Raw genomic sequence first — 13,348 nt, forward strand, 5'->3', positions numbered from 1 at the left:
TTATTTATTAGAACATTTTTGCTACAGTTTGCACAGATTCTGAATGGACTTCAGAATCACTGATCATTCAAGCTATCAGATTGTCATACGTGTATAAGGCATATAATAATTAAACTTCTTTCTGCCTCCAGCTCCATAGATTTCCATTTCCACCTTTTAACTGCTGTAACAGCCTCATTGCAGATATTTCCCCAGCATCCTCACTGTGTGTCTCATTAATACTAAGAAAATGCCCTTTACTTCAGCCATTGCTGGTTAATTGATATAACAAAAGCAGTAATAAAAGGAGAATTAATGTAGTTTGAAACCAAAGCAGAGACTTATCTTGGAGAAGCTGTTTTAACTTAGGCAAGAACCAAATGTATTAGTAACATAATTTAACTGCACAACATTCCTCTAATTTAAATATGAATATCCTGATATTTGCATACTCATCCCTCCTAAACAGTAGCTAAGATCTGCTTGAGATACAGGGTTCTAGTGAATTCTTTGAAAACAAAAACTATACTATAATGCATTCACTATTAGCAATGCTTATCTGGAATTCTCTTTTTAAAAAATGAGGTAGTCCTTTTCTCAAGAATATGTGTATTACACAGAAGAAATTCATTGAATAATGCCATAGGTTTCAACAAGAAAAGTCTTCTAAACATATTCCAATCGGCAGCCTCTGAGATGTGTGAAAAGCACACCAACAAATAATGGAAACCATGGCTCATAAACTTTAAAGCCAACTAAATGATGATCCCTTTGAAGTCCCCAAGCTTTCTTTCACTTGACATAACACTGAGTGGGCTACTCAAGATCTCTGTTTTCTTCCTAGCCTTCGTATGACCACGTGCAGCACTGGGCTCCTCAGACTGCATCCAGGTCCAATCCCAGTTACCGTTTGTGAGGTACTCCTGTGAGCACATTCAAGCATAGAGAGGTTCTTTTATAAGGAGTATGGGCTCAAGCCTTTTCAGACATACTGTGAAACACAGAGATGAAGTGTGCATCCGTTTGCTCTCCTGCATCAGGTTACAAGAAGGCTTTTCTAAAACAACTTCTTCTCACACTGTGTGTATCACAGGCACGGACATGCAACAAATCAGTCCGATGGGGAATTCCAAAGCCAGTGCAGGACAGCCTGGGAGAGAATATTTCTCTTGGCTAAAAGCATTGCTCTAGGCTAAGTTTTAAATCTCTGAATGATGCGTTTTAATTGAATTTCTGTTTTCTTATTCTCCAGGCACTGCAGTCATGGAGCTATTATTTCCATTTTGATTTACTGCTTTGTCAAATGGTTCTTGGTATTCAGTTTCACTTGCCAAACAAAAAGCATACCACTGGCTAGCTAAGCCCCCTGCCCAAGTACTTGGCAAAGTACCAGAACTGCCAGAACTTGTAGAAATTCTTGTGATTTATTAGTCAAAGCAATAGATGAAAATATAGACAAGATCTTGAAATGGAAATGGTGATTTGACCACAAGAAATATTTTCCAGGCATAGAGCACAGGAGTCTCAAGGACAAAGCTGTGAGCTCTATCTGACAAAGGTAATTACCCATACCAACTGCATTCTCTTGAAATGAAGAAGTATGAGGCAATTTTATCACCTAATGGGAAAGGGCATAAAGCCAGAAAGACTCTTTATGGTTTACCAGGAATATAAATACAATAATTGAATCATCACTCGGCACATGCTCTACTAAAGTTATCTATATTGTATATTCCTTTAAAAAATACAAGGACACTAATTAAAAAGGAAGAGAGACATAATTACTCTTCAGAATAAGCCTTCAGCCACAATGTGCTTTTTAATGCCATGAATACCTTTGCTTATGCTTTCATCTATTTAACTTTATTTAGTCTTCTATTGTAAAAAATACTATAGGTGTTATTAGCAATAATTCTAACATTTTAGGAAGTTACTTTCATGCATCATATAATTACCTCTAATTTAGGGCTGAGTAAATTTCAGTAAGTTTTAGAAAGAGAAGGAAATAAGCCTTTACGGAGCTTTAAATGGGAGAAGGTCAGGAATATTAACCTTTTTTGCTCAACTCTTTTTTCTCTGGCTTAGTGGAACTCTAACTAGATAATCCATCTTTTTTGCACAGAAACACAGAATTTAGTAAGGTAGGTTTTATTCATTTGCACATAATATAGGGTTATGCAGAACTCCATAGATTCTAATGGTCACAGAGCTTTTGCCATTGCTCAGTGTAGGGCTGGTATATCACGTAAAGCTAGTTTGCAGTTCTCAGCTGTGAACATAATCGCAAACTTTCCCATTGGTGGTTTTCACAGCTCAAGAATAGCAGGAGAGGTGATCCGCATGGCTAATAGCATGGGAGTGGCCATATTATGCGGAAATATGAATGGGGATGGTGTGTTTTTATGAAACAATCTCTATATAAAATGGTCTCAGTAGTTCAGGAGCCAGTATTAAAATTCAGGTATGGGATGCTGAATAGAAGTTAGCAACCTCTGATTTCCGAGAAAAGCATGTAAGGCAGCTGTGAATAAAGGATCTCAGTAATTCAGTGCAAAAAAAAAAAAAAAGTCAGAGGAGGTAATAAGCATAATTATGGCAAGGAAAAGGAGAGAGTTTTGCATGAATGGTTCTAACTTTTATTTCTGGTTTCAGGTCATTGTAAAGCCAGGCTAGACATCTTGGTTCTAGATTTGCAAATATTGATTTCACAAATCAATATTGAGATTCAAATACAAATCCAAATACTGGAATTGAGAACACTGTTCAAAGCTTAAAACACAACAGGTTAGGCTACTAGGTGGTGTTTTAGAGGGGAATAAAGCATTCTGGGACACAAAACAGAAAAGGATTCAAGTAAGGAATACATGGGTCATAAGTGAAAATGTACTTGACTAATTCATGTGAATTATGTTTGTTAATTACTTTCAGAAAACTGGACGCATGGTTAAACTGACAATATACATATTCTATTAGCAGAATGAGTGCATTGTTAAACTGAACAACTAACAATTGACCATCTGCACTTTGAACATTTTAATTAGTATTTCTGAAGAAAATACGATTAATCTTAAAAATACTGTGTCTAAGTCAATATTTTTGAGCAATTTAATATGCATGATGTATTAGCATATTAACAATATAATTGCTCTAAAGTGTGGGCCAGATTCCTGACTCTCTTATGCTAGCGGAACTCCTTTGATTAAGCTGACACTGAGCAACACAGCAGCAAATCATGCCCTGGTACATTTGTTGTGTCTTAAATCTTTTCTTCAATCGACGTTCTTGCTGCCTGTTCACTGGTTTATTTTTTAAGGCAAATCCTTTTCTGTAACTTAATGGCGCAGTATTATTTTCTGGAAATATTTTCTCATTGTTATATTTAGAAATTAAAACCTGTTACTTCCTTTCAACGATTAAGGCATTACACTGCCTCAGAAAATCTGGAATCATAATTAGATTTGTGGAGTTGTAATCCTGTGTGTGTGAAGATCCTGTAGCATTTCATCACACTGTTGTTATTGCTAGTGTCTATAATAAAGGTCACAGAAAGATGTGGTTCCCTATGCTTTTCTGTGGTTCCCTGTTTTCCTAGCTCTTTTTTCTTCCTTATTGGTAGCTGCCACAAGGAAGTGGAAAAAACTTTTTTCAAAAGCTTTTAGTAGACTCTGACTTTTGCTAAAATGATGGGTCTGTAGAATAGTGCTTCCTCATTGCAGATGCTTCCAGAGATACAAATGCTGTTTTGCTATTGCTTATTCTTGAAGTTAGGTGGGTTTTTTTAATTTTGCATTTATTTTTGCAAAAAAAAAACAACTGTATAACTTCAAACATTTCTAGCATGCCTTTTTTATAAGTCCGCTGCTAATAGTTGCTAAACCTTAAGCCATATTTTTAATTTTTGCACTGGTAACAATTCACCACTGAAATGGGTAACACATTTTATTATGAAAGTGACATAACTGCAAACTACATCCTGACTTGCATCCTCATTAGAGACAAATAAAGCTCAATAACACAGTACTGTATCAGAAATACAGGTTGTTTTCCGCCAGCGTTTGTTTCACTTTGGTCTCTGGATAGATATGTGGGTGGAAGGATGTTGGCAGTGCACTTTTTTGGTGGGTTTTTTCCCCCTTAAGGATTTAGTTAGGATCTGTGAATAAAACGCAATTGTTTTCAAAACCTGACATGACTATAGCAGCTTCCAATACAACCTGCTCAAGCAGCTATACTAATAATTTATTTTGAATTATGTGTTTGTTTACTCATATTGATGTGTCACATACATCTTGATTATGTGTCACTATGAATATAAAGCTCACTGTGGTCAAAATTAGATACTCAGAAGAACAGTCTCTGAGGACATGCTGTTTGCATCGAGAACTTCTGACAAGAGACAAGTACCCGTAATTGCTACTCAAATATTGAAAAGGTGCTATAGTTTCTGATTAGGATGCCTCTTCCAACTCTTTTCAAACCTCATCCCATTCCTTCGTTCCCCCTACTTTAATATCCCCCCTTCTTTCTCCTAGTGCATAATCCCATGCAGTCTAATCACTCTTTCGTGCAATATATAGGTTACATACATACAGACATACATACACAGTAATGAGCACTGATGTGTTACCTAGTACATGTAGTATGTACTGTATCTTCTAGCACTTTCTTTTTGGAGTCCATGGTACTGAATAGGAAGTGGTGAAACTGAAGTGGATTTTTCAAAATATATCACGATTAAAGAGAGACTGCCATTCAAAGTGATTTATAATAACCGGAAAGCCTTGAGTTCCTGGGTTGTCGGGTTTTTGGGAGGGTGGCACGAGCGGTGGGAGTTGCCTATGCTTCCCATTCCCCTCCAGCTCTAAGGTGGATATGAATTAGTTTCAGCATTCTCTGCTCCCTCAAGGACAAAATTACAGCTCGCTTACCGTGGCCCCTGGTTCTCAGGTAGCAGTTAGTAACATTTCCTCTCATGGTGAATGGCTAAATTTAAACAGAACAGTGTCTTTTGATTTTCCCTTATAGCCAGGGTTATGGTAGAAGAGACCCTCTTCACAGCTGTAAACTACGTTTGAAGGAATGTTTTGCTTTTCCAATCTAGGTTTGCCTTTCCAAGCCCTTTTGATCTATCTGTCCATTCAGACACTTCAATATCGTGCATATACACCAAACAAAATTTGATACTTCTGAAACAATTACAAACATTTCCACTTTTGCAAATAGATTTTTCAATTCACAGAGTATCAGAGGTAATTACAGAATAACTATTCGTTAGGCAGCTGAACAACTGTACAGCTTACTGGTATGAAAAATAGCAAAGAGGTTGCATTTGAATGTCAAACTATAGCCTGCCCTCAGATGAGCAAAATGGGGGCTGATTCCATCAATATGTATTGTATCTGTATGAAAAGAATATATACTAACTTTTAAAAAATATAGTTTGATTATTAAGTTTTATAAATCAATGTTGATACTTTGAAGTTAACAAAGTACCCAGTTTAAGTCCCTGTTTTAATTGAAATTATATATATATATTTTTTTAACCTTAAATTATTTTAAATGTAGAAAATACATAATGTAATATTAAGGACAAGGACTAGATTAAATTTCCAGAGTAGAAGAGATCTGACTAACTTCAGTAGAAGTTGAATCAGGCCTTGAAGCAAAAGGGAAAAGCGCATACCAGTCTATTTACATTACATTGCTACTCCAATGGTAAGCAAAGGACTCAGTGCAGGGTTAGGTGGAATGTCACAGTTTGTCACTGCTTCAGTTGGACTCATTGATCTGAAGGGTCTTTTCCAATCTAAATGATTCTATGGTTTTAGAAAATGATCCGTTTGGTCTTTTTGCAGGCATGTTTCATTTTTCTGCAAATTGTAGGTAATTGATTCCAGATTTATATCGGTTCTGGGCTATATTAAACAATTATGTCTTGCATAACCCCACAGAAAATGAAAGTCAGTGCAAACTTTGTCTCAACAGGGCCTAAAGAATATGGCTTTTATTTAATTAACATTTCCTGGCATGGCTTGTGCATCTGTCACAGAAATTTTACTCTTTCTTTTTTTCTTTTGGTATTATCAGCAACCTGAAAGTATAATCTGTCCTTAGTCCCAAGCTACACATCTTATATATTGACAAAAGGTAGGTATGTGGCCTATTTTAGTCACCTCTTTACAGATGGAGTTGATGAACTTTGGAAACCTCCTAACTACAAATTCAGCTTTGAAGTCAAGGACTTGAAAATGTAGTCTGTCCTCAGTTTCCCCTCCTCTTGTCCTCCTTTCCAGGATACGTAGTTGAAATACACTCCTCGCACTCCACTTGGGTAGCGGGTATGTAGGGTTCTTCTGCATCTGTCCATGCCTGTGGAAGCATGCATTTTGCAAGTCTGACATCTTTTTAATGGCAATGAGAGAGAGAAAAGTGGACAAAAATGATGGAGGTGGAAGATGTTGAGCAAGTCCTTGGTTAAACTTGTGACAGTCTATCAGTGAGGAAATAAAAATAGAATGTAACATAGTTTTGCTCTTGACTTGTTCATCTTCTGGAGACCATAAAATAAACCAAGTGATCTACTTGAAAGGATACAAAACTTTTCAACTCCATTATTATTTTTCTCCCAAAAAACGACTTAAGGAACAAACCCAAGAAATGTGTTGCGCATCTTCTTTCTGCCTCCCTCCCACACACGTACAGGCAGAGGCTTGCCACAATCTGTACTCCTCTAATATGTTCCAGTATGCTGAAATAAATATAAATGGAACATTAATTTTGAAGCAGTGTTTGTTTCTTGTCTTAGCGACTTGTACAGAAGCCTTTCTGCTATGCACTGATATGTTTATATTATTTTATAGATATTCCACAACTCTTAGTATTTTCTCATCCTTTAAAAATATGAGAATTTTAGGAGGGATCTAAATCTTCATGACAACCAATCCTGTTTGGTTATACAAATTCTATCCTAATTCAGAAAGAGTTTATGTTCTGTTATTTTTAACAGAAATATCACCAATTACTGATGTCTTTTCCTGACAATTTCAGAGTTGGTTTCAGGCACTCAGTCTCTTGCATCAGATCATTACACAACACTTCAGAGAAATGAGCACAGTATTTGCTGCAGTATGTGATTTCTATAGTTAAACTTCAACATAAATAAAATTTCAGTTTCACAATAGCATCTTTGTTTCTCAGGATTCTTGAAGTTAGATTTGTCAGTTTTAATGTGGCAAAAAAAAATTGTTATAAGCTGTGGTGTTATATAGGTAAAGGATTGCACAAAGAAAACAACCACATTAACCCTAACAGGAGAAATAAACTAGTCCTGCATGTAGATTATCTTAGTAAAGTCATCAGATAAAACCTTGATAAAGTCACGGGGAATGAATCTGTTAAAATACAGCTTAATAAGTTTGAAATACAATGGATGTAAAACAAGTGCTGTTGTTTTTATTAAGTCAGTGATTCAGATTTTGTTTTGATTTCTCTGTTAGAACTAGGACTTCCTCTACTTCTAATTTAAAATATTATTATAGTAGAAATTTCACTGAATCATAGAAGCATGAAATAGCCATTTCCAATCCGTGTGGTGATGATAATTATAAAAGATGTGTTATTTTCTAGGAGTCTACTTTCTATTCAGGTACTTAATTTTAGTTAAAATGCAGGACAGCTTATGACTTTTTAAAGAGAATCTTGAAGTGATTTTGGATTATTTAATTAAATAAAGGAAAACTGCATTAAACTGGATTTCTTTGGGTTAGAAAAATGATGAACTTCATTTTGTGCAGCCAGTAATTCTCTTTCTTGGGGACCACTGCTCTTTAAGGCCACTTGTTTCTGTATCTGTCAAGGAAGGACAGCAGAGGAGTGTTTTAAGCGTGTTTATGAAGTGTTTAAGTGTTTATGGGAGTCTAATAGCTGCATTATGTTCTGTTAGTTATGGCACAAGACCAAAATTTTGATTCATAAGATCTAGTTACTCCTAGCATTACTTGCTGCATGCAGTAACAATGTTAACAATGCTCAGTGCTTTGCATTACAAATTTCCAATGGTATACACATATCTCAGTTATGTAGTTTTTTTCCAGGAAGAAAGAAATGCATTGTTCACAATAAGAACTTGTGTGGGTCTGTAGCCCAAAGTTCAGGTTTGGAGAGACTAAATGACTTGATAATGGGATTTTTAAAATTTGACTTTATCTCATCTACCTCATCATTTTGTGTCAAACTCTGCAGCCTTTTTTAATCCTGAGTATGTTACTCAAAGATGAGTACCAGCAAGTTGTGTATTTCAAGCAGTTAATGTTCCAATAGAATCTTGAGAACTGGGGAGAAAAGCAGACGAGCTTTTTAGGTGCTTATAATTCTTGTAAGTATTTCAATATGCGTTTGTAAACTCAGCTGGACTTTCCATAATTTTTTGGAAATTTATTACCACTAGTAAAGTCCACTAGTTATTTTTACATTGAGTCATCCTTATATCCGTGTAGATGTTCCTTTCTTCATGTGTGTGCTGTGCTCATCTACAGCAGACTACTGGATCCTAGAACCGTGGGCAGTAATTGAGACTTCAGCAGAGACATAGAAGGGCTGTACTTCTAGGAAATTATGTATATAATTTGCATATGTGTTTCTTATAGCTACATGCTGTGCTGTGGCAGTGGCATCCAGAGATGACCAACTGAGTGTATTTGAAATTTGAAAGTCCTGCACAGTTGTCCTGTGCAGCCTTACTCTGAAAAGACTTTTGGTAAACTAGACTAGTGGAAATTTTCTTGCACCTCACTGTGCTAAATTTTAAAACCAAGCCATTGCTTCTCAAGTGACAGTCCTAATGATATGCTTGTATTGCAAGATTCAAGGTAGGTGTTTCTAAACTGTACGTCACAATAAATACAGGTGAAGAAGCTTTTACAAATTTGGTTAGTTCCTTCAAGAGAGAGTCTCTAACTCTACGCTTTTTTATGATTTTGCATAAAATAATTGATTGGAACTTAAGCAATCAGTCTTACTGTCTAGCTGGTACATTCAAGAAGACTCGGTCTCCCTTAATTCTATTGACTGGCTGGTTCATTGCAGGGGTGGGGGGAACCACAAACCAAACAAAAAAGAACCCCAGTAATTAAAGCTCGGTTTTGTCACTAGTTTAGAAAGAACTGACTCTCCGTTCATAAAAATAAGGAAGAGTTCTGAACGTTGAATCAGAAGGCCAACTGTATGAAGGACAGTTGCCCATGCAAATGCAACAGTTTGTGCACTCTGTGGATCAGAGTGGACCCACTTCAATCACTTTCTCACTTTTACTTCAAGGATATTGGGCATTGCTAACAGAGATGGATTTAAACTTGAGAGGGGCATCCTCTGTGTACATGTTTTACCCCCAAGTAGTTTCCAGACATTAAAAGTATGAAAATGGACAGATGAAACTATTTTATCTTGACAGTGTTTTCATCCACAACTGAAATCTGGATTTGCTTAGTGATAATTCATTAATTTGTTTGAATAGGTATTCTTAGGTTGATTTTTATTTACAGAGAAAACACTTAGCATAAAGTGATATTTAATTGAAAAGTTTACAATGACAAAATAATGCAATGTATTCAGTGTCGTGGGCAGTACAAGCAGTAGATAAAATTCCCTCTTCATTTCTCTTTCTTTCTCAACAATAAATTTCATCATTGCCACAAGAACCCTAATAGGCAGTGGATATCCCCTTGTTTGGAGACTGCCAAACAAGTTGGGTCTCTCTTGTGTTTAGTAAATTAATTTTTTAAATGAATTCTCATCGAGTTTCTAATTATAATATCTTTAAATTTAATGTTTGTCTTTCTGATGAAAGACAAACATTTTGGGGGCAGTCACAAGGGACATGAATAATTTCTTTAGAAGCTTATCTAATTAATTACATTTCTCTGTAATGTCTTTAAAATTTGAACTGCCATCATTTCATTAATTTAGATAAAAGTAAATCTTTAGTGTTTAAATATGACACTAGTGCTGAGCATTCTGATAAGCTGAAGATACATTGTCTGTATTTTTATCACGTTGATAAAAAATGTGTTTAAAATGTTTGGGATTCATGATTTGCATATTAGCTTTTATTTGATTTCAAATACATTTTTATTTCATGGTATAAGTGTTCAACTCACCTGTTAATAAGTAATATCATATGATGCAACAGGGACATAAGTATTACTCTTACAATATTTTCATGGGGATTTCTTTTTCTTCTGTAACATGTTTCTTTATGAACTAAAACTTTTGACTCCCTCAAATGGGAAGCATTTACAGTCTCATGTCTTGTAATCTTCTATATCCTATAAAGGCGGAATTTTAATATTTCAGGGTATCCAGCAAATATAAAGCCTTTGTTTACAGCCCTAGTACATTTGGTGATAGCCTGTTTTTGTGTCTTTTGACATAGTTATTTTTATGCTTTTTCAAAGTAGTGTTAGTAGAGCAATTGAAATTTACACATTTAGATTTATAGGTGGAGCCTCAAAAGTTAGGGTCTGTCTTAGCATATAAGGAAAATAAAAGGATGCAAGAGGTAAGGTTTGATTAAGTTGCAACACAATTAACTTTGATGGAAACTATACAGTGTATATAGTGATTCTGCCTTTAATCATCTCTGCCACTTGTAGGGCTGCCACCAGTTGCTACCAGCCCACTGGTGGAGCCTGACCTACTTCAACTTTGTAGACATTTGTTGTGAGAGGTACATTGAATACCAGGCAATAGGAACTTCTGTCCTACCTTCCCCTAAAAGCCAGAGAACAGAACCCACACGGACTGATGACAGCTTTGGACAGCTGCTAAGCTGTCACAACAACCGTGAGTAAGTTGATGCCCTGACTTATGGTAGCAGCTTTCTTGCCTGCAGTAATATTTTAGGCAAAAGCACGTAGTTCAATTACAAGTCAGACCCAGAGTCCAGTTCACATAGTGTGCAGTTCTTCAAATTGTTGATGATACAAACAAGCTAAAATACTATGGTTGTAAAACAATAGTCACTGAGAGATGGATTTTGAAACTGGTATTGAGTTACTTGTAGAGCTATGAATGTGCTAAAGAACAGTTTTTTAAACTCTCTGAATCAGCTGATCACCTCAGTTTAAACTGAATTCTCATTTTTGCTCTTTGGGGAAAAATAATCTAAAATATTTATAGATAGTCTCTTAAAATAAATACTCTTTATAGTGATAAGCACTTTTATGCAAAATGGCTCTATATTATAAAAAATGAGGCTTTATTTCAGTGAAGAAGGAAGTTCACAGGTCATATTTTTGGTCAGTGACAGCTGAATCAAAGTGCTGTAATAGTCCAAAGTACTATCTAGTTTTGCCTATGTCAATCTACTACCATCTATCTTTCTCACAATGTGGGTTTCCACATTAAAAGTACTTTTAATGAAGAAATAATAGATGTGCAGTCAGAACAACTAATAGAGTAAAATGCTCCGTCCTCTGCCAAAGATAAACAAAGAAATAAATCTATGTTGTTTACAGCCTTCCCTTTTTCATGTATAAAGGACTTTATCAATAAAACAATACAATCTTCATCAAAGAAAAATCTTACCAATTTAGTCCAAGAAAGGTCTTCATTGAGCTAATCTCCAACAAATGCTGTTTGCAATAGAGATCTATTTATTCTTTTCAACCATAAAACACTGGCCATCCTTCTTTATCTCATGCTCCAACTCTACGATCCATTACAGATAAAACAACCCAATTAAGCAAGGACAGAAGACAGGAAGAGTATGGTTACTGTGTAAGCATTTATGTATCAGTCCCAAATGAAACATGCTTATCTTTTATGCTTTGACTTCTTTTCTTAGGGAACCACAGTCAAGTGTCCCGGGTGCCTGTTGCTATCAAAGTTCTTGATGTAAATGACAACGCTCCCGAGTTTGCATCAGAGCATGAAGCCTTTTTATGTGAGAATGGGAAGCCTGGACAAGTTAGTATCTCCATGTTTTTATGCTGTGTACTTTGGTTGTGTGACAATGGAGTGCAGATTCTCCCTGTCATCTTATCTCATCTTTATTCCCAAAATACATGCCTATGTGTTCATGCTAACGACTCTTAGCATTCCCTTAAGATAAACCTGTGATCGTATTCTGTGGTACATCTCTTTATATGTGGACATACATATTTTTTGAAGTACAGGTTTTAAATTAAAGGTAGGTATATTGGGACAATATCCAGAAAATATGCTGGGTGTCTTAATCACCCATTGTTTCCACTGTGATGGAGCTCACCGCTTCATAGGTTCATGTGTCTTAATAGGTAAAAGTATAATCCAACCTGAATTCCAGTTCAGTTATTGAACTATATTGTAGCTGGTCCTAGGTATAATTTATAAGAAACACTTAAGACAAAAAAAAAAAACATTTCCCCTTACCCATATCTCAGTTATAATTTCTGTCTCTTTTAGTTCTTACTCACTTTTCTGTGAGAATTGGGAAAAAACCAAGAAAGCAAACCAGAACTTGATGTAAAGTCGAGTGAATTGTAATTGTGTTTAAAGTATCCAAAGAGGGATGGGATAGGTTGTTGGAGAAATGGAGTTCAAGTTTTCATTACAGTTCACACACAAAAACAAACGTAAAAGACTTAACAGGTTATTTCCTTCTTGATTTAATGACATAAAAGGGTTGGCAAAGGAATTTCTACAACACTCTGCAGAGTGAAATAAACATAGCAAGATACCAGAAGCAAGATTTAATCTGTACAGCCTTTTCCAAAGAAAACGAAACAGATTTCTTAAAAGGCATCCATTTTGAAGCACAAATGTACAGAAATAGGGAAGAATATCTTATGTGCTACATAAATGACAGGATAAGGATTCAAGAAAATGTATGCTTTCAGAAAGTAATACGGTGTAAATGAGATTTAACTTTTGTCCAGCTTGAGAAACTCTGTATGGTACAACAATTCACTGTTTTGAAACTTTCTAATTTATTTCTGTGTTGTGACATTTTATTTAAATAAACAGCAGCTGACAGCATGACACTAGTCTTGTTAATCCAACTATCCCTATGTCTCATGTGGGTGTTAGGCATTAGACTCGCTATTCTGCAAAGAAGGTTACCTGACAATAGAGTTAGAAGTTATTTTCTTTTAGTAGTATTAAATGACAGCCTATATATGGCAACTTACCTCTGCCAAGACTGGATTGTTACAGAAGATGATCTGACTTCTAGCACCCCTTTTTCTTCAATAAAAATGTGTCATTTAAGAAATGAGAATTCTCTCTAACCCACTGAATTGCACTTTATTGACATGTGCCCTTATGGACAGAGAGTTATGTTACTGTTGGTATTTAAGTTCTTCTAGCTCAGAGTGGATTTCTGTTTAGCTCA

At 35.6% G+C, this 13,348-nt stretch overlaps 1 protein-coding gene across 1 annotated transcript in view; it reads left to right on the top strand.

Moving 5' to 3' along the window:
- The window catches only part of CDH8 (cadherin 8, type 2), a 102,046-nt gene that overhangs the window by 54,904 nt on the left and 33,794 nt on the right, over positions 1-13,348 (top strand). Inside the window, exon 8 of the mRNA XM_010283238.1 lies at positions 11,822-11,943. Coding sequence (XP_010281540.1) covers positions 11,822-11,943 — 122 coding nt within the window. The remainder of the gene's footprint in view (positions 1-11,821; positions 11,944-13,348) is intronic.

This window comes from Phaethon lepturus, unplaced genomic scaffold, assembly GCF_000687285.1.
Source record: "Phaethon lepturus isolate BGI_N335 unplaced genomic scaffold, ASM68728v1 scaffold9853, whole genome shotgun sequence".
Classification (NCBI taxonomy): Eukaryota; Metazoa; Chordata; class Aves; order Phaethontiformes; family Phaethontidae; genus Phaethon; species Phaethon lepturus.